The sequence below is a fragment of the Neocloeon triangulifer genome, unplaced genomic scaffold (assembly GCF_031216515.1).
Source record: "Neocloeon triangulifer isolate White Clay Creek 2 clone unplaced genomic scaffold, ASM3121651v1 ptg000026l, whole genome shotgun sequence".
Taxonomy (NCBI): Eukaryota; Metazoa; Arthropoda; class Insecta; order Ephemeroptera; family Baetidae; genus Neocloeon; species Neocloeon triangulifer.
Window position 1 is genome coordinate 82,656 of NW_026775564.1, and position 26,030 is coordinate 108,685.

At 38.3% G+C, this 26,030-nt stretch overlaps 3 protein-coding genes across 5 annotated transcripts in view; 2 read left to right on the top strand and 1 right to left on the bottom strand.

Moving 5' to 3' along the window:
* Positions 1-26,030, top strand: part of LOC132204966 (protein trachealess-like) — a 224,560-nt gene that overhangs the window by 20,711 nt on the left and 177,819 nt on the right. The window lies entirely within an intron of this gene.
* Positions 20,861-21,705, top strand: LOC132204949 (uncharacterized). The gene is made up of 2 exons (XM_059633742.1): positions 20,861-21,029; positions 21,087-21,705. The coding sequence occupies exons 1-2, from the start codon at positions 20,891-20,893 to the stop codon at positions 21,617-21,619; spliced, it is 672 nt and encodes a 223-aa protein (XP_059489725.1). The 5' UTR covers positions 20,861-20,890; the 3' UTR covers positions 21,620-21,705.
* Positions 23,096-23,940, bottom strand: LOC132204964 (uncharacterized). The gene is made up of 2 exons (XM_059633758.1): positions 23,772-23,940; positions 23,096-23,714 (listed from the first exon to the last, which is right to left on the bottom strand). Exons 1-2 carry the CDS (start codon positions 23,908-23,910, stop codon positions 23,182-23,184), a joined length of 672 nt encoding a protein of 223 aa, XP_059489741.1. The 5' UTR covers positions 23,911-23,940; the 3' UTR covers positions 23,096-23,181.

The following is a 26,030-nucleotide window of genomic DNA, read 5'->3' on the forward strand; positions in this document are numbered from 1 at the left end:
AAAATTATATTATATATATAATGTTTTTTTTAACTCTTCATTTATTATTGTTTTTTACATTAATTTAAATTAAATTTCATATAACAACTGTTTTTACTTTAATTTAATTTTTTTTTGCTAATTTGGCAAAGAAATATCTCCCAGAAAAAGATTTACACTACTTTTGCACTACTTTTCCACTACATTTTTTTTTTGTAGTAGAAGTTCACGATCGAGGGTTGATTCATGGTGGATTGAATTTAAATTCGGCTTTTCCTCGATGGGTTTTTGTGAGTTTTAATTGTTTAAGAAAAACAATATCCTGCTCTACATGTTTCGGCTGCGGGCTGCAGCCATAATTCATGAGCTGTGAAAAACATTTTGACAAAAATTAGTACAAAATTAAATATTTTTTCAAAAATTATTTTTCTTTCAAATTGACAACTTTTTCTTGAAAAATTATTTAAATTTACATTTCTTCACAAACAATAATTTTTAACAAAAATTTGACATATACTTCAAAATATTTTTCAAAAACCAAATAAGTTTTTATAATAATTTTGGTCAGAATATTTAAGCGTACGCTCAAAACACACGCTTAAATATTCTGACCAAAATTATTATAAAAACTTATTTGGTTTTTGAAAAATATTTTGAAGTATATGTCAAATTTTTGTTAAAAATTATTGTTTGTGAAGAAATGTAAATTTAAATAATTTTACAAGAAAAATTTGTCAATTTGAAAGAAAAATAATTTTTGAAAAAATATTTAATTTTGTACTAATTTTTGTCAAAATGTTTTTCACAGCTCATGAATTATGGCTGCAGCCCGCAGCCAAAACATGTAGAGCAGGATATTGTTTTTCTTAAACAATAAAAACTCACAAAAACCCATCGAGGAAAAGCCGAATTTAAATTCAATCCACCATTTTCCACTACACTCTCCCATGTTAAAAGCATTGGGAGCTCTCGGGGTAGAGCTGTTGAAAGCAGCTTCCTGAGTGGCTGGCTACTTCCCCTAAGTCAGATTCAGATTCAGAATTATTTTTATTTCATTAAGTCATCAACGAATTGACAACTTTTAAAATACGTCATTCACATATTTATACAATTTACAAATCAAATTTACAAATGAAAAATTCGTTCATGTCATAATACTGATACTTATATACAATTTCTCTTATTTTGCTAATAAACACGTTACTTTCCACAGTCATTTTTACACTAACAGGTAGAGAGTTGAATATTCTTGCTATCATAACTACAGGATTTTGGTTTAATATATCCAAGTGATTTTCAATCTCGACATATAGGTCATTTACACAGTGCTTGCTTTTTGCACTTTTTGTTTTCGGACTCATACAATTTGGAGTTTCTGATTTTTTTCTAAATTTTTCAGGATGATTTATAAGGAATTTCATACATTCTAATATATAGAGAGAATAAACAGTCAATATACCATATTTAGCAATCAGTGGCCTACATGTATCAAGCGCCAATACTCTCCAATACTTCAGCCCAGTCATTGCTCTGACAACACGCTTCTGAGCGACGAACACTTTTTGCATGTGTGGTGATGCTCCCCAAATCACAATAGAATACAGTATTTGACTTTGGGCATATGCATAATATACAGTTTTAAGTGAACTTTCTGACACTGTATCGCGCAATATAGTAAAAAGATATGTCACACTTCTCAATTTATTTGCCACTTTTTCACATTGTAGGTGCCAGTTCATTGTATCATTTATTGTCACTCCTAGTAGTTTACAATTATTTACTGCTTCAATACCCATACCATAAATTTCAATCTCTGGAGCTAGGGACAACGTTTCTAGTTTGGTGTGTATGCATCTGCATAACCTTAGTCTTACTAGCATTGATTTTTAACAGGTTTTCGTCAGCAAACTCGACAATTTCTTTATTAGTTTTGATAGTGTTTGTATTTGTTTGTTGTACGGTTTTCCCTTTCATTAAAACTGTGGAATCGTCAGCAAAAAGGATCAAAATAGCAATTAAAATTCGAAGTGACAGGTCATTCGTGTACGAAACAAAACTAGTTGGACCCAGAATTGTACCTTGCGGCACTCCCATATCTGATACTAGTCTCTCCGAATTGATTATTATTTCAGTTCCGTCGCAGTCTGTATCTCGTATTTGTACATATTGTTCTCTTTGTATTAGGAAACAGTGTAACCATGAAATTGCATCGTCTGTAACACCATAGATTTTTAGTTTGCGCAATAGTAATTGGGGGTACAAAGTGCCGAAGGCGTTACAATAGTCATACAGGATTACGTTAATTTTTTCGCGTGCGTCAATTGAAGCATATACCTGTTTTGCAAAGTCAAATAAAGCTGTTACTGTACTTTTCCCCTTTTGAAAACCGTGTTGTTCTGGGTTAATTATATTATTTTTGTCGAAATAATATTGTAATCTATTTAGAAATACCTTCTCGTAGACTTTTGAGAAGGCGGATGTAATTGCAATAGGTCTGTAATTTGTTGCCTCTTCCTTTTCTCCCTTTTTAAAAATTGGGATAATTTTCGTTATTTTCATATTTTTTGGGAATTTACCAGACACAAAAGAACAATTTATCAAATGACATAGTGGTTGGAGTATGAACAGGGAAATACGTTTACGGGTTTGTACTGAAATTTCATCCCATCCTGACGACTTTTTAGGAGCTAATTTACAAATAATGGAATATATTTCGGCTTCACTTGTCTGACTAAGTTCGAAAGGTACATCACAATTTATTGGATCAAAATTGGGTGGTGCGCAAGCGCCAGAGTCGATTAGTCAGCTAGCACATCGCTCCCGACAAAAACAAAAATTTTGGCCTTCCGAAGTCCAAAGTGGACCTCAAAAATAAGTCCATCGGCTGTAACAAGGAGGCAACCCGTCGTCTCGCGAAAAAGGTACCCGTTTTTGTGTTCGTATGAGCCACGGCGGCGATTTTGGTGCGGCCAACTCAAACGCCAGTGGCTGCTCACGCGAAAAGTGAGCACCAAAAAAATAAAAAAAGTTAGTGTCCAAAAAGACGCAGGGGTCGCCAAGCCCTAAGCCTAAAAATAAAAGGCAGTGTCCAAAAGGGCACGGGAACCACCAAGCCCTTAAGCCTAAAAAATTAGGCTAATTAAAGTAATTCCATCTCTCATTGGAATTTTTGCTGCCTTAGCCATAATTTGGCAGCAAAATTGTCGCCGACCAGAGGTTGAGCCGCCACATAAATATGATGTGAATTTCTTATCAGTGGAAGTGACCTTGGGCTGCCGAGTTCCATGCTGGCTGGCTATTAATGCAAATAAAGACAAGAGGCTGCACATTCTCATTCAGATTATAACAGCAGCGCGCTCACCAAGCCGCACAGACAGGTCAAAGATTATAATGGCATTCCTGCTAATGACGGGTATAGTGTGCAATCCCGGGCCAAGGCGAAATAGGCCAGCCTGCTCCCTCTGTCTGCGCTATGGGCGTAAAAATGCAATCCGTATTAATTGCAACTTGTGTGACAGATGGAGCCATGCCACGTGCCTGAATATTGAAAGCAAGCACCGAAATAAAATCCGGGAAAAAGGACTGGCAGTGCGCAATGCCCGCCAATTTGTCAGACTCGTTTTTTGAGTGGCCACCACAAATTGATATGGACAAATCACTTGACGGCGGCCAAGCAAATATTGCACGAAATAAAAATGCACCAATAATCCTTTGCTTCAATGCCAGGTCATTAAAAAATAGAAAAAGAGGTGCTGAAATTGCAAATTTGTTCCATGACACCCAGGCCGATATAGTGGCTGTGAATGAAACATGGCTGAGTCCTGAAATAATGGACTATGAATTTGTGCCTTCATCTTATGTGGTTTTCCGCAAAGACAGAGAAATCGGCAAAAATGATAAACGTGCTGCCGGCGGAGCTCTGCTCGCCATTCGTCCTCACTTACAGCCAAAACGTGCTGATCAATTTGATTGTGCCGACGCCGAAATTGTCTGGGCAACAATAAATGCCACCGGCCACCGTTTGCTCATTGGCTCGGCCTACAGGCGGCCACAGGCCACTAATTCTCAAAATGCAAATCTGCTGCGCTCTATAGAGTTGGCCAGTTTGCAGCAGCACCTCTTTGATGGTGTTTTCTTAATGGGAGATTTCAATTTAGAAATTAATTGGAATGAGCGTGAGCCAAAGCCGCTGAAAGTGCCAGCAGCAGATTTCATATCTGGTTTCAATGCGGGAGGATTTGACCAATTAATAAAAGACCCGACACGCACAACAGAAAGCACCGCTAAGTTGCTCAATTTGATGCTAACAGACACCCCCGCCCTTGTCTCCTCTACAGAGGTAATTGCTTGTGTGTCTGATCATGATGCTTTACTTGCAACTTTGGCGCTGAATGTCACGAGGCCAACTCCTCCTCAGAGAATAATATTTGATTTCAATCAAGCCGATTGGGAAGGATTAAAAGCTGCACTTTTGCAACGCCTCCCAGTTGAAAATAATAGCAATGATATCAATGCTTTCTGGCAAAAATGGAGCAGCGAATTTTTCGCTTGCCTGGAGCAATATGTGCCTACAAGAAAAACGCGTGCAAACAAACAAAAATTGTTGCCATGGCAGACAAAAGAGCTAACAAAATTAGTCTCAAAGAGGAACAGATTGTTCACAAAGTGGGTAAAAAACAGAACCCAGGAAAACAGAGACGCGTACTTAGCTGCACGCTGAAATGCCCAACGTGAATTGCGCCTTGCAAAGGACACTTGGTTCTGGAAGTTGGGAAGAGGTGCAAATGGCTCAAAGCACTTCTGGCGCTATATCAATAGCCGCAGCAAAGTACCAGTGACAAACTCAACATTTTGTGTGGAAGGAAAAATAATAACTGACCCAAAGGAAATTGTTGCAAATTTTAATTCCACATTTCAGAAAAATTTCTCAGACCAGGGGAATATTTTTCCATTCATGCGGCGACAAAATGCAAATGCTGGGAAAATCTCTGAAATTCAAATTTCAACCGCTGAAGTGCACAATTTTCTACAAGGCATAAAATCAAATGCCGCTGCTGGTCCAGACAAAGTTCCAGCACTTGTCTTGAAGAAATGCGCTGCTGCCCTGAGCCCAAGCCTAGAGAGCTTATTCACTTGCTCCTTACGAAACAGTGAGTTGCCCACTGAGTGGAAGCGTGCTGCTGTAACGCCAATTTTCAAAGATGGGGACAAGAAAGATTTTGGAAATTACCGCCCCATAGGCGTTACGTCCTTGGTTGGAAAAATCCTTGAGCGGCAGGTTAGCAATAAAACGAGCGAGTTTATGGTGCGCGAGAAAATAATTCCCGACTCGCAGCACGGCTTCATGGCCGGCCGCTCGTGTGTTACTCTGCTTACAAAAACCATCGAAGAGTGGACTACGGTGCTAGATCTCAAAAGTGGCACCCACATTCATGTAATTTTTTTGGACTGGGCAAAAGCATTTGACAAAGTGCCACATGAGCGACTTTTGTCGAAATTAAAATTTTACGGAATTGATGGCCCTTTGTTGCGCTGGTATGAGAGCTTCCTCACTGGCCGCACGCAACACGTTGTGTTTGGAGGCGCCAAATCGGCCCCCTGCGTGGTGACCTCAGGAGTCATCCAGGGCTCTGTCCTCGGCCCAATGCTATTTAACATCTTTGTGGCAGATTTGCCCTCTGCCATAAAAACAAACTTGTGCTAGTACGCAGATGACTGCACGCTGCACAATGTTATTAAGAGCGAGGCAGACGCCGACGCCCTCCAGGACGACCTGGACAGTGTGGACGCTTGGTGCGCAAATAATGGTATGGCACTGAACTCCAGAAAATGCAAAGCCATGAACATCACCCACGCAAAAAGGCCAAATCACTACCAGTACACAATAAGTGGCGCAAATCTTGAATTCGTCGAAACCGAGCGCTTGCTTGGCGTGCACTTAACAAAAAACCTAAAGTGGAACTTTCACACTGATAAAGTGCGCGCCATAGCTGCAAGAAATTTGGGCTTCATCTCGCGCAACTTGCACGGGTGCACACCTAGAGTGAAAAGGATTGCCTATTTGACTCTTGTCAAGCCGACTCTCTTTTATGGCACACCGGCATGGCACCCGAGCACCCAGTGCACTAGGGCAAAATTAGAGCGAGTCCAAAAGAACGCCCTGCACTTTATCCACGGCAAGCACCTTCCACCTGTCAAAGAACAAAATATTATGCCGGTGGATATGCAATTGACTTATAATGACCTCAGCTTCTTTAAGAAGTGCGAGTCCGGTGTGACAGATTTTAACGCGAGAGCGCGCATTACCACTGGCCGAACGCTGAGGGGTGATAACAGCAGCCACCCCAGGTTGCAGCAGCCTCCAGCCAGAACACAATTCGGCCGCGACGCTTTTTCTTACCGTGTTGTCAAACACTGGAATGACACGCCACCCGCCGTGAAGGAATGTACGCCGGCACAGTTTCCCCTACTGTGCAAGGCGTACTTGTGGCAAAAACTTGATTTTAATTTAGATGACAATGACAGTCTAAGCGAGGAGTAGTTTCTCTCCCGCCGACGGCTCAAGCTACTTTAACGTATGGTGCCGTCTCCCTATATTACTCCCTGATGGCTTCAGCGGCCGGTGACTCTCACTCGCAAGAGCAGCAGAGTTCACTGTGCTTTAGCAGCCTGTCTGCTTGCAAAAAGCCATTTCTCCATCCATTTCCCCCAACTAATAACAACAAATATTCTGACTTGTTTTTTAAGAACAAACTTTTTTTGTAAATTTTGTTTCATGTATGTTTTGTAATTGATGGAGAATAAATAAATAAATAAATAAATAAATATTTTTTTTTTTATTTTTTTTTTTTTTGGGTCAGGCCAAGACAAAGTCTTGTCGGCCTGTGCCCTTTATTGGTGGTACAGAAGGCACCACCCAATTAATTTTTTTTATTTTTATTTTTGGGTTCAACTTTATTTAAAAAATCATCATTTTTTGCTGGCATATCCTTAATTTTGGTCCACGCGATGATGACAAACAAAGCTGAAAACTAAAAGAGAGAAAAAAGATTAAGAAAGGATGTGGATTTGGTTGGGGTAGGGGAAGGTCAGATTTTGATATCTTTTGGTGTTAAGGATTTACTGCATAATTTTTTGTTTCAATAATTAATATTATAGTCTTCCGGATTCAGTTTGTTCAGTTTGTTAGGAGGTGGTACCAAAAAAGTTTTATTTAGAGCATTTGCAATATTTAATTTTATACTTTTATCTTTGCCATTAATTTTTAATGACTTTATATTATCTTGAGATTTGACCATACCTATTGAATCTTTTAATATTTTCCATGCAGTACTGGATTTATTAGTAGAATTTGTAATTTTATGGTCATTCTTTTTCTTTATTTCCTCTTTAATACTAGATGAAATTTCGGTTCTCAGCGATGCCCTCTCCCGTTTTTCAATATGTTTTTCAATATCACAGAGGGAAGATTATCATTATCTATATTTAACAGTCTGATTTTCTTTTGTTTAGTGCTCACTGATAAGTTTATTTTGTTGATTTGATTTGCTCTGATCACAATCTTTTTTTGGGGGAAAGCTACATTAAAATACTTGACAATTTTATCCATGAAAATATTACTTTTTTCGTCCAGCTCAGTCACATCATATACCGTTTGCCAGCTCTCTTTTGTCAACAGGTCGAGAAAAATTTTCCAATTGTCTTCAGAGAGTTTTCTTTGATACTTGAAAGTGTCCTTAGGTCTAATGACAGGAACGTCCAAAGTAGAAATTACTGCCTTATGATCAGAACTATTGTAATCTAGGATATCAAACAGGGAATCATTTGGAATACTAGTAAAAATATGATCAATAAGTGTTCCCCCATTTAAATTACCATTTGGTCGTGTACCCGATTTACGTTTACTAGTGACATATTATAAGTTACAAAAATATCCGACAACTTTCTTGCATTTGTATCATCTTTAAGTAAGTCTAAGTTTAAATCTCCGTCTAGGATTTTACCCCCCTGTGTTTCTCTAAAAAATTCTCAAGGTTTTCAAAAAATCCAGGAATGTCCTTATTAGCTATAGGGTTATTTGGTCGATAGAGGGAAATTAGTGTTAGTGAAGTATTATTGATTTCAAGTTTTGCACCACAAATTTCAAATTTCATTACCTCAGATTTAACTTTCATTTCTTTTACATATGGTTTAAGAAAATCTTTAATTAGAATGAGCGAGCCTCCCTGTGATTTTTTCCTTCTACCATAAGAGGCGGCTAAGCTGTATCCATTAACAAAAAAATTTTTTGCTTCACATGTATCTAGCCAATGTTCATTTAGGAAAACTATATCAGGTTTAATTTTAATATGAGTCCCCACCACCAACCACCAGGTTATGCTCAGGTATGCTGAAGGTAGACAACTGGGGTAGCTTTAATGCTTTTCATGTTGCCTACCCTCCTACCCTCTAGCATCTTGAATTTTTGCGATTTATGCAATGAAATTAAGAAAGGCATGGCTCATGAATATAAATAAATCATAAAAGGAATTAAACATGACTTCCAGACATATTCATATAACTTTCAAGCAATTTAAAAAAAAATAGATTTTTTGGCAAATTTAACTTCACCAAAGTTAATTTAAAAATAATTTCAAAATAATTAATGTGTGAAAGGTTTACTGCGCATGTTGATAATTTCTTCATTTCTTCATTTATTTTTTTTATTTATATTTTTTGCTGATAAAATATCCTCGTCCGAGTTAATTTCTGGAAAAAAACTTACATTCCCATAACTTCTCAAATAGGGTGGTCATTAACGCATATTATTTTTTTATATTTCATCATGTTTTTGTCTTAATCAAGACCACTATTATATTCTTTTTGTTTCAATATTAGTTGTAAGAAAATCAATTTCAATTGGGACCCAAAACTCATGCACTTTTCTTCCTCGAACAATAATAATAATATGAGAGCGCATTTCGGTGGCTCTTGAAGGTTGATTGAGCTGGGAGCTGGGACCTTTCAACTGCTCTCCTGTCCTGCCTCTCCCGCTGAGAGTGTGGGAAAAGTGTGTGGCCACACACGGGCTTGATCCATCACAGCTCGGTCTTCTATCGTCATGTCGACGGCAGGACCCTGAACTGCAAGCTAGCGGAGCGGGCTGTGGCGGATGGCCATGTGGTAGACTGAATTGTTGTGTATATGAATTTGGTGTTGTTGCTGGTGCTGTGGAACTGCCACAGGGGTTCCCCCACGGTTCCCCCTTTGAGACTGTAGGTCGTAATGCTTCTTTCTTCTGCGTTGAGGTGGCGCCACCTGTCAGGCGAGTTATGCAGAACTCATTATGCTGGCAAGGGGCGTGTCGCTCGAAGCAGGTTGGTTGGATTAGTCGTGATGATTGATGATTATGTTCGGTTCTTTTTGTCTGGGCATCATTGTGGGAAAAGTGTGTGGCCACACACGGGCTTGATCCATCACAGCTCGGTCTTCTATCGTCATGTCGACGGCAGGACCCTGAACTGCAAGCTAGCGGAGCGGGCTGTGGCGGATGGCCATGTGGTAGACTGAATTGTTGTGTATATGAATTTGGTGTTGTTGCTGGTGCTGTGGAACTGCCACAAGAGCACTGCGCGCGGCAGCAACAAAGCAAGTTTTCCACATCCCTTTTCTTGTTTTCACACAAAAAATATTCCTTGTGCACTCAAGTGTAATAATAGGATTTACAAAAGGGAAGAGAAACGGCCACGAGACAAAAATGCTTGACCGCGAAACGCAGATATTTAGTGACGGCCGCCGCGCCAAGCCCCTGTCGTTTCATGTTCAAATATAACAACGCGACAGAACTTTTTACCATTTTTATTTTATTTATATTTTTACAAATAAATTTGTTTTTATTTATATTTATTTATTCTCCATTTAGATATATTGAAATTAAACATCCTAAGACAATTCAATACATCAAAATCGAATTGCTTAATTTACGCAATTGGAGAAAAAATTTATTCATGGCTAAATTATTAATTATTATCTGAATAAAATTCGAAAATGGGCCCCAAAAAAATATTTTTTAAATATAATTTAAATTAATTGGAATTATCAAATAAATGTAAATGAATTGTAAATTTTTATGGAAATTCAAATCATATTTGCCGCGATCAGATTGTAGACTGAATGCATTGACTTGTTTACAAAAACCAGAGGATGGCTGGCAGCTGACTACTTTAATGACAAGCATGGTTTGTGCTTGGAAGATGAGAAAGAAGCATCGAGAAAGAAGCATGCCAGGTATAGGCGACCCACGATAACAATAGAGACAAACAAAAACAGGCGACATACGGGGACTAGAAAAAGTTGAAAATCTCAGAACAGGTATAGTCTGTACGCGGAAAGATTCCAGTTTTTGGCTGTTTCGGGGGAGGAGCCTAATTTTAGGAGGCTTCGCACGGTAGTGCATTATGCACGCATAGGTATGCACAGCGCTGTGCATTGCCACCGCCAAGGTATGCTTTTGCTTCTCCTTTTACTACCTTTGAAATCCCCCTTGTCCAGGCGGGCCGACCCATAATGCACACACTTGCATGCACCAGCGTGTGTGCATTTTAATTTTAAATGGGCCAAAATCAAATAATTTGGATCAGGTTGCGAAAAATCCAACCAAAATAAATTTATCAATAAAATATAACCATATTTGAAACCAAGACTAATTGTGAGCATTTAGGGAGTTTGCATAATTGCTCCTTGAATAAGTTACTTCGGTAATTTTTTTATTATTATTTTTTTTAATTAACAAGTCAAGCCAAGTCTTGTCGGCCTGTGCCCTTTTTCAATTTTTTCTTTTTATTATTTTATTTTGTTTTTGGGTTGTCTTTATTGAAATTTAGTATTATAATTTCAGCGCACTACATTTTTATATATTTTCTTTTAATATTATGCAATAAATCTTCTATATATAAATAAACAGAAAGTAAAAATGGATGAATAAAGCGATTGAATTTTTTGTTGCTATTATTATTAGTAATTAATATTAATTATTGAATCGGAACTTTTTTCAAAAACGTTGTGCAGCAGATGAAACCGTGTTAGAGAAAAAAAAATTTTAACCATGAAAATTGTGCAAAGTGATTAATTAATGGTTTAGGAATTCCCCCTGACCTCCTCTTTTAACTAAGAATTCTTCTCTGATAAATCAAATCTTAATTAGAGAACAAGATTCATTCCACCAGGAATTTCAATCTACAATTTCTGAAAACTAATAAAGTCTTAATTTTTGAAAATGACTGCAAACAGCAGGGAGTTTTTCAGGGAGCGCGCGGAAAAAGGAAATGACATTCTGCAAGATTCTGATTTTATTAATTAATGCCGCGGGCCAATTTTCTAGGACTTAATGAGGGGTGAATCAATATGTTTGGTTATGGAAGGGGTCAGTATTGTGCACAAAGTGCAAGTGAGTGGACGCGTCTGTGTTGCGAGTGTAAATTCAAAATATTTGAAATGCTATTTTAGATTCTGGAGTAAGGAATCAGCCTGCTTTCACGTTAAATTCAGCGCAAGGAGTAAGATTTTCATAATTTATTTCGATTTATTTAATCATGATTAAAATAGTGAAACCTTCCACCGGTAATTTTAGCAATATTTGGCGGCGCAGAATTTTTCTATGTAAATGGGCAATTAGTTTTCATTCAACAATTTACCGAAGTAAAATTATAAAACGAGCGATGAAGCAAACTTTTTAAATCTTGTTTCAAATAAGGTTATATTTTATCGATAAATTTATTTTGATCGGATTTTTCCAACCTGATCCAAATTATTTGATTTTATGGCTCATTCAAAATTAAAATGCACACACGCTGGTGCATGCAAGTGTGTGCATTATGGGTCGGCCCGCCTGGACAAGGGGGATTTCAAAGGTAGTAAAAGGAGAAGCAAAAGCATACCTTGGCGGTGGCAATGCACAGCGCTGTGCATACCTATGCGTGCATAATGCACTACCGTGCGAAGCCTCCTAAAATTGGGCTCCTCCCCCGCGACAGCCAAAAACTGGAATCTTTCCGCGTACAGACTATATATACGAATAGCAAGAGAATGCACTCCTAACTTATTCTCCTAAATTATTTATTAATTTTATAAAATATAGTTATATAAGTGCAAAATTTTTTACACGGCCATCAGTAGGTTTCTTGCAATCAGCATAAAAAGTTCTAAATTATGATATAAGTTAATACTTAATCTAAGATAAAGGTCAAGAGGTCAGCAGGTGACCTGAGGCATCTGAAGCTTTAAAAACACTTTCTTGCACTGGAGCTAATCATTTCGAATCCAATGTTTTTTGAATTGTGTGATTTGGATTAACAGGAGCAAAGTTCTTGCGCTTGACAGTTTAGCGTGAACATCACGTTTCTGCAACGTTAAAATTAAATTAAAATTATTCTATTAAAGCTATCTACTAGAGCGCTTCAGAACTTTTGAGTCAAGACTTAGAGCTACTTACTCTAATTTTTGTGTATTTTTTAATCCAAATTTAAGTGCCACAGATCAAGTTGAATTGGAAAAAATGCTGTATATAAATTTTGATGAAAGTTTCATAATCCATTTTTTCTCATAAACAAAACAGTACATTGGCGGAATTTCCTGTAAAGTTTGGAATTTTTCGCTTAATTAGCAAGCGAAATAATTAGAAAAAACACCGCGACCCGCCTCAAAAATTTTGAACCAAAAAGCCGCGGTTGTCTCGCACAGAGAGCACTGCCGCTTTTTAAGTTTCTGTAAAAACGAAAATTCACAAATTGTAACTTCGGTCCTATTGGTCCGATTAATTTGATTTTAGAAAAATCATGAGTATTTTCTGAATACGAAAAAATGTTGTATTAACACTTATTTAGATATGACAAATAGCAAAAAAGTTATAAGCAAATTTCTATTTTTTTTAATAATTGAAATAAATTTAAAAAAAACGTAACTTGGTTTTGAATGACGGGAAAAATTTCTGAATTTTACAAATGAAACAAAACCTGAAAAGAAACTTAAAAAAAATTAATTGGACTAAGTGATCAAAAGTTAAATAATTTTAAAAATTAAATTAACACTTACAAAAAATTACTGGTTTTAATAAATTATATTGGTGCCTTCTGTGTTGATTACAGTTGATTAGAAGTTAATTCTTTTGGTAAAAGGTAGTTTGTAATACCATATGTATATTTTACTTGCTCTGGTCATTTATTCGGTATTTTTAAAATATTAAAACCAAAAATTATTTTGAAGAAAATTATTCTATGCTAGTTGCTTTTCACTAAAGCATTTTTAATCAAATAAATCGTAACATTTATTAATAAGAGGAAGAAAATAAATCACCATGCAACAGTCCCGCTTGCTCGCTCGCGCCTCGCTGCAGGTGAAAGGAAAGAGAGCCATTGCAGCTCTACTCGGCAAAATGAACAAAAGAGAAATAAAAATTGTCATAGAAAAAGATTCCTATTCTCAAACCAAGTATCTTCGGCCGCGCAAGAAAAAATCAAGACGTACAATAGTGCGGTGACAAATAAGAACAATGCATTTTCACAAATATATGCGCCTTTCATCATAATATAATAATTCGTCTTCTCTCGACCACTGCTCACAATCAGGAACACACTTTTTCTGTTCCAACCAAATTTGATAGAATTCATTTTTAACTTAATAACTATAAATTTTTTTTGCTTAAAATTGTTGCTTTGACCTAGATAGGCCACAAACCTACAAATATTAAGTAAAATATTTGATTTTTTTACTTTTTAAAAAACAATAACGACTCAAATCCCATCGAGTATATAAAAGCCTAATTTACATTCCAACACCATGGAGTCTACAATAAGTTTTAACAACCCCAAATAATAATTACTTAAAAGTAATTATTATTTGGTGATGTTGCGGGTTGTTGAAAACCTTTTTTTCAGAAATTCCAGTTGTTTGAGGCGCGCAAGAGCTTTGGTATTACTAAATTTCTGTGAAACAAGTTTTCCTTTGGATGCTCAGCGACTTGTAAATTTCTCTGTAACTCCAAGGGGCAATATATTCTTTCTTTTGTTAAAATCGAATATGGATACATATCATCCAGAAAAAAGCAAGACAACACCTCAAAAACTATTTTCTCAATGGACCTCACAGTAAATTTATTTTAACAAAGAACCTGTCCATCCTTTTTCTTGTTAGTTTTATAATCCTCTTTCGCACAGCCCTGTCCTCCCCAATGTTCCGAATTTTCACCAGGTACGCACACATAAAAGTGTCACTCACTGTAGGCATGTAGAAAGAGAAGCATTTAGTAACGCTCAACAACAAAATAATACCTCTGGCGCCTCTTTCGTCTCACCGCAATGTACACTTCTTTTGCTTATAATTTTTTCTTAGAATTTAATCGATGAAAAAAAACACATTATAAATAGTTCTTTTTTTCATGTATGACTTGAGTAGAATAAACAACAACAAACTTTGTTTAAAAGTAAAAATTAGGATGTATACATCTCGCACCTCGCACGTAAGCAAATTTGAAAATGTATAGTATATTCAATTCATTTTATTTCTCCACAACAAGTCAAAAAGCATCTGAGTCAAAAATTTACATTACGGAGAAATAGGCTTACAGTACTAGTGAACAACTCACTGAAACTCATACATCATTGAACTGAGACAAACAAGAAATTTGCCTCCGCCCTCAATACTCGCCGTACTGCAGCCGTAAGCAAAATAAAAAAAAATTAATCTGACATCACAAAACATTTACACAATTTGGGGAAATCGGGGGCCGGACAAGATTTCAATTCGGAAGGGAGGGAATTCCACTGTTGGGCGAGTCGGAAGGAGAACGATTGCAGGCCGAGGTCGGTGCGCGCTTTTGGGGGTATGAGTCGGTGCTCGCCGTCTGTGTTTCGCATCACTCGCCCCACTGTGATTCGCGCCATCGCGTTCATGTTTGTCTCACCATCACGACACTTCCGAAAAAAAGTCAAGTCGTTGTATTTGAGCTGCTGTTGCACTGAGAGCAGCTCTTTTTTGGCAACCTCAGAGATGTGCCGCCCATGCACAAATCTGAGGGCACGATTTTGCACCCGTTCGAACTTTTTCATATTCACCTGGGTCGAGGGATGCCAAGCTGGGGTGCCATGGAACATCAAGGGTTTTACCATCGTCAGGTGCGCGAGTCGCTTAACGCGCGGAGTGCAGCCTTGCAGGTTGCGGGCCGCGAAAGAGAGAACTTTAGCCGCCTTGCCACGCGCGATTTCGGTGTGCCTATTCCACTTGAGGTCGCTGCTCACGTGCACGCCGAGGATGCGCTCGATGTTGCTGTACTCGAGGATGGCGCCGCCAATGGTGTACGCGGTGTGCAAGGGTGTTCTCGTACGCGTCAGGTCAAGGACGTGGCATTTTGCGGCGTTCAGCTCCATTCCATTTGCCGCGCACCACGCGAAAATCGCGTCCAGGTCGTCCTGCAGCTGCTCGACGTCGCTGATGTTTTTCACATGTCGCCAAAGGGTCACATCGTCCGCGTACTGAGCCAGCTCTGATTTTATTGCTGGAGGCAGATCCGCGACGAATATGTTGAAAAGCAGCGGCCCCAACACACTGCCCTGAATCACGCCAGAGAGCACATCTCTTGGCTCAGATTTCGCGCCACCGTAGACAACAAATTGCGTTCGCCGTTCGCCCTTTCAGAAAGCTCGCCAGCCATTTAATCAGTTTGCCATTTACGCCATAATAAGACAGTTTTGACAGGAGGCGGTCGTGCGGGACGCGGTCAAACGCTTTTTTCCAATCCAGGGAAATCACGTGAACGTGCGCCCCGCAGTTTTGGTCCAGAGTTGTCGCCCAACTGTCGATTGTTCTGCACAGAAGTGTGGTGCATGACCTTTTCTGTCTGAACCCGTGCTGGCAATCGGGAATTAATTTATTCTCCGCAAAGTACTGCTCGACTCTGTCCCGAACGAGTTTTTCCAGGGCTTTTCCAACTAGGGAAGTCATACTAATTGGCCTATAATTCTCTAGCAGCGCTTTATTTCCACTCTTTGGTATGGGTGCGACGGCGGCTTTTTTCCAGCCTGCTGGTAGCTCTCCTTGCTGCAACGAGCTGTTGAAAAGGCGCGCGAGGCTCGGCGCGAGAGCGGCCGCACACTTGGAGAGCACGACACCCTGCACACCGTCAGGGCCAGGGGTGGCGTTGCCCTTCACCTGCTTGAGTTTTATGCACACACTAACACTGTTCACCGACATGTCACAAAGAGAGGGGGGCTGGGGGGCAAGGGGTCGCCGGCGCATGAAGAGAAAGTGATTTGTGGCAGAGTTAAAATTTCGCGCAAACACTTCACTGAAGGCGGCGGCCACTTGCTCAGGCTCGGAGATATTTTTCCCGTTGCTTCAAAAACGCCGGCTGATGGTGAAATCTTGGTTTTTGATTTGACAAAGTCCCAGAAAAATTTACTGCCACCGGGGCCGCGGCCCAAGTCCCACATCCACTTGTCACGCGAGTTGCCGAGGGCCTTTTGCACCTGCTTTCTAGCCACCAGAAATTCTTCTCGTGCAACTCGCGTTTTGTTCTTTTGCCAGCGAGCGAAAATTTTATCCCTTTTACCGATTTGCGAGTGAAGTTCTTTAGTCATCCAGGGCGCGCAGGTTTGCTTGCGAGGACGAAGACGCTTTTTTGGCACAATTTCTGCAAGTATTTGCCAGTATTTTTGCAGCCAAATTTCCCAGCATCGCTCAATTGGGGCACCCACAAATGAAATATTTTCAAATGTGTCGCAAAAACGCTGACTTAAGGCAGGCCAATCAACATTCTTGAAATCAAAAATTTCACGCACTCTGGAGGGGACTTTTTGCTGCACCAAAAATTCAAGCTGAAGAGCATCGTGATCTGAAGTGCCGGGCACAACAATGGCACTTGAAATTAGCGCTGGAGTGTCGCAAAGCGCCAAATCAAGGATTTTGGAAGTCGTGGCTGTCGTGCGGGTTGCCGTTTTTATCAGCTGAGTGAGAGCGAGCTCGGAAAAGGCGCCGAGAAAATCAGTTGCCGGTGCATTGCCGGCGCGAGGTGGATCTTCTTGCCAGTCAACTTCTAGGTTAAAGTCCCCTGTCAGGATGCACGCGTCAAAAAGATGCTTTACCTCGGCAACCTTGTCAAGGGAGGCAATTAGGCGGTCATTATACGCGGCAGAACCATCTGGTTTTCTGTAGGCAGAGCCGAGCAGAATTTTCAATTCGCCCATCTTGACTTAAATCCAGACTATTTCAGCACCGACCTCGAGGTGTTTATGGCGGCACGGATTCAGGTGGTGGCGGGCGGCAATCAGGGTACCTCCAGAGGCTCGTTTGCAGTTGGTGCGGTCTTTACGGAAGACAATAAAATCAGATGGTATTATCTCATTGTCCCCATGGTCAGCCGAGAGCCACGTCTCTGTCACGCAAATAATATCCGCTTCAGAATTCTCAATAGCTGCCAAAGTGTCTGCGCGCCGCTTTCTATTATTCAGCGATCTCGCATTAAACGCAAAGAGCCGCGACTGGGAGCGAAATCTGTTTCTCGTCGCGCTATTTTGCGGGCAAACTTCCTCAGGTTCATCAGGGCGGAGGTCAAGCAGCGAGTCAGAAAAATTGGGCAATGAGCAGCTCCAGCAAATATAGCCTCCCGCCTTGAATTTCGTTCTTTCTTTTGGCGTAAATCGTAAGCAGGCCGAGTGATAGATGGAGTGGCAATTGTCGCATGTGATTTTTATTTGATTGCTTCGGCCGTGCCTATCGCAAAGAATGCAAACTGCAGCTGCACTAGGTGGGCCGGGGTTCAAGGCCACATTACCGCTCAAAGCTATGCACATCAAAACATGCCAGAACGCATTTCTGACAGGTTTTCTGCGTGACGTCAGCGGCGTGCAAAGTTTTACAAACAAAATTGTCCGATTTATGTCTCGGCCACCTACTTGACAGTTGCCGATGGCCGTCCAGCAGGACACGCTGCTCTGCTCGATGACGTTGAGTGTAGTGAAGCGGGCGGTGAAAGGGCTAGTTGGTGGCCGCAAGTCATCTGGATGTGCACTCGGCAGGCGCAGCAAGGCAGCAGCGACGATGGCAAGTAGAACTCCGCTTCCACTGGTCATTTTTAGCTCATTATGGACCAATCAGGAAGTCCAGGGATGAACCACCCCGGAGGCGATATTCCGAACCCCACATCAATTGGGCGCATTGTGTGGAATTGGCGCTCAAATTCAAAATTCCCAGAGTTTGATCATTAAAAAATCAGTCAAGAAAGCGATAGAATTGAAAAAAAATATTTAATTGACACTGAATGAAAATAATATGTCTTTGAAAATTAATTTGAACATTTTAGAACAACAAATCTTCATATAAAGCGTTCTAGTTGGAAAGTTTACAGATATTTTATTGTTGACTCCACAATACACGTGCACTTGATCATACTGCAATTGCACCAAATATTATCAATCCTTTTGTTTACTTTTGGCCTTTTGTTCTGACGAATGAAAAGAAAAAAATTCTTATTAAATAATGGCAGTAGCAAGTCCCACTAAAAATATTTTTCCCACGTCCTTCAATACAATCTGTGTGGAGAGCTCAACAGAAAAGATTGTTTTGAGGGCTATGTTGCAAAATGAATCTGATGCCAATCAATGGAAAGAAGATTTTTGTGCTATTAGTAGATCTCAGTGGACAGTCCTTTACGAAAGGGATAATCTCGAGAGGTGAGATAACATAATTTTGCCTGGATAAATATGTAAATTATAAGTATATTTATAAATTTTATAGGTTTGTTGTTCACAAAAAATGGTATTGTCACTTCAGCAAGTTAAACAAGACTGAAAATTCTACAAGGAGCACTGACTGCAAGGCTAAGCTTGATATCAAAATTAAGCTGGTATTTATATATTTATTAATACTTTTGAATTGTTGAATCAATTGTTATATAGTTTTTTTCGTTATTATATCATTGTTGATTGTTTTTTATAAATTAATTAATTAATTTGTAACAATAAATATTTTCCAATTTATTTAAAATAAAATAAATAAATAAATTTTATATTTTGCAGAATACTAGAAATACAAGAAACAAAGACAAATACATTAGGCCTGATAAAAATGGAATTAGTAGACCTGCAGTGATCACCATCACAGGGGTGCACAATCACCACCTTAGAAGTGCTGATACGCTTCGACTGAACCGAGTTCCCAAAAGTCTCGAAGATACTTTTATGTCATATTTTGATGATGGTAATACCCCAGCGCAAGCAAGGCGCTTGCACGAAGATCTCCTCGTGTCCGCTGACGCAATGGTTGATTTGGCTGATAATGCACACAATCCAACACGGCGGTGTGTGCATCATATGCATGAGAAGTGGAGTAAAAAAAACTTTGGAGGTCAAAGTGATTCACCTTTAATGAAAATCATTGAAAAGAACGAAAATAACTACTATTTAGAAAGAGGTACATATGATAAATTAAAATAGCAACAAAAAATTTAATCACATATTTTGTATTTTAATTAAAAAAAAAAAATTACTTAGACACCCAAGTTTATGTGACGGTGAAGGATGAAAATTGGGCTGTTTTGGTCGTGACTCCAATCATGAAAAGGGTGCAACACTTAGAATCTGCAAAAGAGAGTCTATTCGTAGATTCAACATCAAGTGTTGATGTGACCCACTGCACTTTAACCTCAATGACTGTTCCCTCAAAAGCAGGGGCTCTTCCATTGTGCCTGCTGCTTCACAATGGCCAATCAGAGGATTGCTATAAATTAGCCTTTTCCCTGGTAAAAGATCATTGCCCAAAGGCATTTGGAGGAAATACGGTAAAAAATTTAAAATTTTTTAAACTTTAAATAAGAATACAGTTTGAGAATATTGTGTAATATCAAAGAAATAATATTTAAATTAACCCAATAAAAATTTTATAAGGAGCCCCTCACTACAATGACTGATGACAGTTCTGCTGAGAGAGGAGCTCTTGCTGCTGTGTGGCCATCATCTCGCCAGCTATTGTGCACTTTCCATGTATTATCAAAGGAATGGAAATGGCTCCTATCTAATTCTACCAAGGATGTGAGGAAAAAACTGATGGGCCTATTTTACAAAGTATAATTTAATTTACTTTTCTATAATTTTAAAATTTAATTTAATAGCAACTTAAATTCAGGTCGTTTATGCTGCAAATCAAGAGGAATTTGACAAAGGAGTGGATGAGATCCAAAGTTTGAAGTCAGAAAAAAAATTCGTTGCTCGGTTTGAAAAGTACCTAAAAAGAAAAAATGAATGGGCTATTTACAAAAGGAGTGATCTTCTATTAAGAAACAACCACACCAACAACTATGCAGAGTCCAGCATCAAAATTGTTAAAGAGGCTGTACTTGATAGAATGAAGGTTGTTGATTTAGCAGTTTTAATAACAAGAATGAGATAGAAATATAATTTTATTGCAGGCATTCAATCCTGTGGCCTTGGTAGAATTTGTAATTGGGCCCATGGAGTCTTACTACAAGCGGCGGCTCCTTGACCATGCACATAATCGACACTCAGCCCACTCCATTGTCTTCCACAAGTTACTAAGCAGGATGGAAAAGATCAAACCTGAATCAATCAAACAAATTGAGGAGTTTGTTTTTTCTGTCCCAAGTGCTAACAGAAATGGTAAATATTAATAAATTATGAATTTAATTTAAAACAAGTGTTGGGGACCTAAAAAATTCCAATTGAAAAAAAATCAATGTCAAAATTTGTCTACATAAGAAACTATTTATGAATTTGGTAACAATTACATAATTAAATTTGTAATAATTTAAACATATTCAGGCACCTTTTATGAAGTCCATTCAAAGATTGGTGTGTGCTCCTGTCCAGTTGGTGAGGGTGGTGCATTCGGCAAACACCAATCTCTGCTTGTTAAATACTTCAACATCTCCATGCCCTCGGCTCCTCCACTTCTTAGTGGCGATCGACTCGAACTTGCTCGCTTGGCCCTCGGCAGCAAATGCCCTGACTTGAAATTCTTTTTAGGCCGAACAGAAGTTGATCCAACTGAAAAGGAGCCAAATTTAGATGGTTGGTTAATGTAAAAACAATAAAATATTTTAAAATATATTTTTTCTTTAACAATAGTTGCTCATTTTGTGTCGGATGCACAAGTGGAATTTGACGAAGAGCTTCACGCATGCGAAATTCATAGTGAAGAACAAGACCTTGATCCTTTTGATGAGGCTGAGAAAGAAGATTTGGTGAATGAGTGCAAAGATGCATTTGCCAGCTTGATCGAGTTGGCCAAAACTGATGCATCAAACGAATTGCTAAGAAAGTTAAGTAAGGCTTTGAACAAACCGAAGAGTGCACCTGCTGCCACAGCTTCCATTGTTGCCATCTATCGGCAGATTGGTTCTGTCTGCTCACGAAGTGGACGAATTCCCATTCAGTCAAGTGGGCGAGCAAGAAGACGAGAGGGTGTTTCGAAAGGTGCTGCTCAAGTTCCACAAGGCCGTCCACCAAAAATCAAGCAACACAATACACCAGAGGTGCAGAAATCCACAACAAACCAAGGCAAAAGAAAGGTGACTCCATCTTTAGTCAGTCAGCCTAAGAGACAAAGAAATTTAAGTCAAGCTGTTCGAGAAAATGTAGCAAACGCCAAATCACACTAGTTTAATAAATAGCTTTTGAATAAATTAAAACTGTTTTTCAAAAAACCTTTTCATTTTTGTTTATGTAGTAAAATAGTGAAAAGTATCAGCAGTAATTTTAGTTATTTAAAAAAATTATCATTTAACAACAAATTAATTAAAAAAATTAAAGATATTTAAAAAAAAAAATAATTAATAATATGAATAATTATACATACCTCAAAAAATATCATTATAGGTTTTGTGAGAAAATTCAATTATAGTGTTAAGTTGATCTAAATCGAAACAATATTTTGCACAGCGTTTCGTCCGTGTATTTGTTTACCCAGCACCCAGCTGTTGTGCGTGCTCCAGCTGTATTGTGTGGTCAACGATAAAATATCTGTAAACTTTCCAACTAGAACGCTTTATATGAAGATTTGTTGTTCTAAAATGTTCAAATTAATTTTCAAAGACACATTATTTTCATTCAGTGTCAATTAAATATTTTTTTTCAATTCTATCGCTTTCTTGACTGATTTTTTAATGATCAAACTCTGGGAATTTTGAATTTGAGCGCGAATTCCACACAATGCGCCCAATTGATGTGGGGTTCGGAATATCGCCCCCGGGATCGAGAAATTTTTAAGCAAAAAAGTTTCGGTAAAAACAAGAATATCATAATTTTTAAAATAATCATTACTTAAGATATCATAGGCGTTTTTTAGTCCCTCTGCGTTCCAGAGTAGTAAAGAAAGTTCTGAAATTTTCTCATTTGTAATATCGATTTGACCGGGGTTAACTACTCAGGCGCGGTTTTTCTTCTTACCCGCAGTCTTTTTCTTCGATTGTCCTTTAGTCGCTTTAGGGGTGTCTTTTGTCACTTTCGGTGGCGGGGAGGATTTCCCATCGACCTCCTGCTCGATGTCGAGCAGACGGGGTTCACTTTCGTCCTCCTCATCCTCCTCCGTGGAGGGGTTTGAAGAGCCGGAGACTGGGCTCAATGTTGGTGACCGGGAAGCGATATTCCGAACCCCACATCAATTGGGCGCATTGTGTGGAATTCGCGCTCAAATTCAAAATTCCCAGAGTTTGATCATTAAAAAATCAGTCAAGAAAGCGATAGAATTGAAAAAAAATATTTAATTGACACTGAATGAAAATAATGTGTCTTTGAAAATTAATTTGAACATTTTAGAACAACAAATCTTCATATAAAGCGTTCTAGTTGGAAAGTTTACAGATATTTTATCGTTGACCACACAATACAGCTGGAGCACGCACAACAGCTGGGTGCTGGGTAAACAAATACACGGACGAAACGCTGTGCAAAATATTGTTTCGATTTAGATCAACTTAACACTATAATTGAATTTTCTCACAAAACCTATAATGATATTTTTTGAGGTATGTATAATTATTCATATTATTAATTATTTTTTTTTTTAAATATCTTTAATTTTTTTAATTAATTTGTTGTTAAATGATAATTTTTTTAAATAACTAAAATTACTGCTGATACTTTTCACTATTTTACTACATAAACAAAAATGAAAAGGTTTTTTGAAAAACAGTTTTAATTTATTCAAAAGCTATTTATTAAACTAGTGTGATTTGGCGTTTGCTACATTTTCTCGAACAGCTTGACTTAAATTTCTTTGTCTCTTAGGCTGACTGACTAAAGATGGAGTCACCTTTCTTTTGCCTTGGTTTGTTGTGGATTTCTGCACCTCTGGTGTATTGTGTTGCTTGATTTTTGGTGGACGGCCTTGTGGAACTTGAGCAGCACCTTTCGAAACACCCTCTCGTCTTCTTGCTCGCCCACTTGACTGAATGGGAATTCGTCCACTTCGTGAGCAGACAGAACCAATCTGCCGATAGATGGCAACAATGGAAGCTGTGGCAGCAGGTGCACTCTTCGGTTTGTTCAAAGCCTTACTTAACTTTCTTAGCAATTCGTTTGATGCATCAGTTTTGGCCAACTCGATCAAGCTGGCAAATGCATCTTTGCACTCATTCACCAAATCTTCTTTCTCAGCCTCATCAAAAGGATCAAGGTCTTGTTCTTCACTATGAATTTCGCATGCGTGAAGCTCTTCGTCAAATTCCACTTGTGCATCCGACACAAAATGAGCAACTATTGTTAAAGAAAAAATATATTTTAAAATATTTTATTGTTTTTACATTAACCAACCATCTAAATTTGGCTCCTTTTCAGTTGGATCAACTTCTGTTCGGCCTAAAAAGAATTTCAAGTCAGGGCATTTGCTGCCGAGGGCCAAGCGAGCAAGTTCGAGTCGATCGCCACTAAGAAGTGGAGGAGCCGAGGGCATGGAGATGTTGAAGTATTTAACAAGCAGAGATTGGTGTTTGCCGAATGCACCACCCTCACCAACTGGACAGGAGCACACACCAATCTTTGAATGGACTTCATAAAAGGTGCCTGAATATGTTTAAATTATTACAAATTTAATTATGTAATTGTTACCAAATTCATAAATAGTTTCTTATGTAGACAAATTTTGACATTGATTTTTTTTCAATTGGAATTTTTTAGGTCCCCAACACTTGTTTTAAATTAAATTCATAATTTATTAATATTTACCATTTCTGTTAGCACTTGGGACAGAAAAAACAAACTCCTCAATTTGTTTGATTGATTCAGGTTTGATCTTTTCCATCCTGCTTAGTAACTTGTGGAAGACAATGGAGTGGGCTGAGTGTCGATTATGTGCATGGTCAAGGAGCCGCCGCTTGTAGTAAGACTCCATGGGCCCAATTACAAATTCTACCAAGGCCACAGGATTGAATGCCTGCAATAAAATTATATTTCTATCTCATTCTTGTTATTAAAACTGCTAAATCAACAACCTTCATTCTATCAAGTACAGCCTCTTTAACAATTTTGATGCTGGACTCTGCATAGTTGTTGGTGTGGTTGTTTCTTAATAGAAGATCACTCCTTTTGTAAATAGCCCATTCATTTTTTCTTTTTAGGTACTTTTCAAACCGAGCAACGAATTTTTTTTCTGACTTCAAACTTTGGATCTCATCCACTCCTTTGTCAAATTCCTCTTGATTTGCAGCATAAACGACCTGAATTTAAGTTGCTATTAAATTAAATTTTAAAATTATAGAAAAGTAAATTAAATTATACTTTGTAAAATAGGCCCATCAGTTTTTTCCTCACATCCTTGGTAGAATTAGATAGGAGCCATTTCCATTCCTTTGATAATACATGGAAAGTGCACAATAGCTGGCGAGATGATGGCCACACAGCAGCAAGAGCTCCTCTCTCAGCAGAACTGTCATCAGTCATTGTAGTGAGGGGCTCCTTATAAAATTTTTATTGGGTTAATTTAAATATTATTTCTTTGATATTACACAATATTCTCAAACTGTATTCTTATTTAAAGTTTAAAAAATTTTAAATTTTTTACCGTATTTCCTCCAAATGCCTTTGGGCAATGATCTTTTACCAGGGAAAAGGCTAATTTATAGCAATCCTCTGATTGGCCATTGTGAAGCAGCAGGCACAATGGAAGAGCCCCTGCTTTTGAGGGAACAGTCATTGAGGTTAAAGTGCAGTGGGTCACATCAACACTTGATGTTGAATCTACGAATAGACTCTCTTTTGCAGATTCTAAGTGTTGCACCCTTTTCATGATTGGAGTCACGACCAAAACAGCCCAATTTTCATCCTTCACCGTCACATAAACTTGGGTGTCTAAGTAATTTTTTTTTTTTAATTAAAATACAAAATATGTGATTAAATTTTTTGTTGCTATTTTAATTTATCATATGTACCTCTTTCTAAATAGTAGTTATTTTCGTTCTTTTCAATGATTTTCATTAAAGGTGAATCACTTTGACCTCCAAAGTTTTTTTTACTCCACTTCTCATGCATATGATGCACACACCGCCGTGTTGGATTGTGTGCATTATCAGCCAAATCAACCATTGCGTCAGCGGACACGAGGAGATCTTCGTGCAAGCGCCTTGCTTGCGCTGGGGTATTACCATCATCAAAATATGACATAAAAGTATCTTCGAGACTTTTGGGAACTCGGTTCAGTCGAAGCGTATCAGCACTTCTAAGGTGGTGATTGTGCACCCCTGTGATGGTGATCACTGCAGGTCTACTAATTCCATTTTTATCAGGCCTAATGTATTTGTCTTTGTTTCTTGTATTTCTAGTATTCTGCAAAATATAAAATTTATTTATTTATTTTATTTTAAATAAATTGGAAAATATTGTTACAAATTAATTAATTAATTTATAAAAAACAATCAACAATGATATAATAACGAAAAAAACTATATAACAATTGATTCAACAATTCAAAAGTATTAATAAATATATAAATACCAGCTTAATTTTGATATCAAGCTTAGCCTTGCAGTCAGTGCTCCTTGTAGAATTTTCAGTCTTGTTTAACTTGCTGAAGTGACA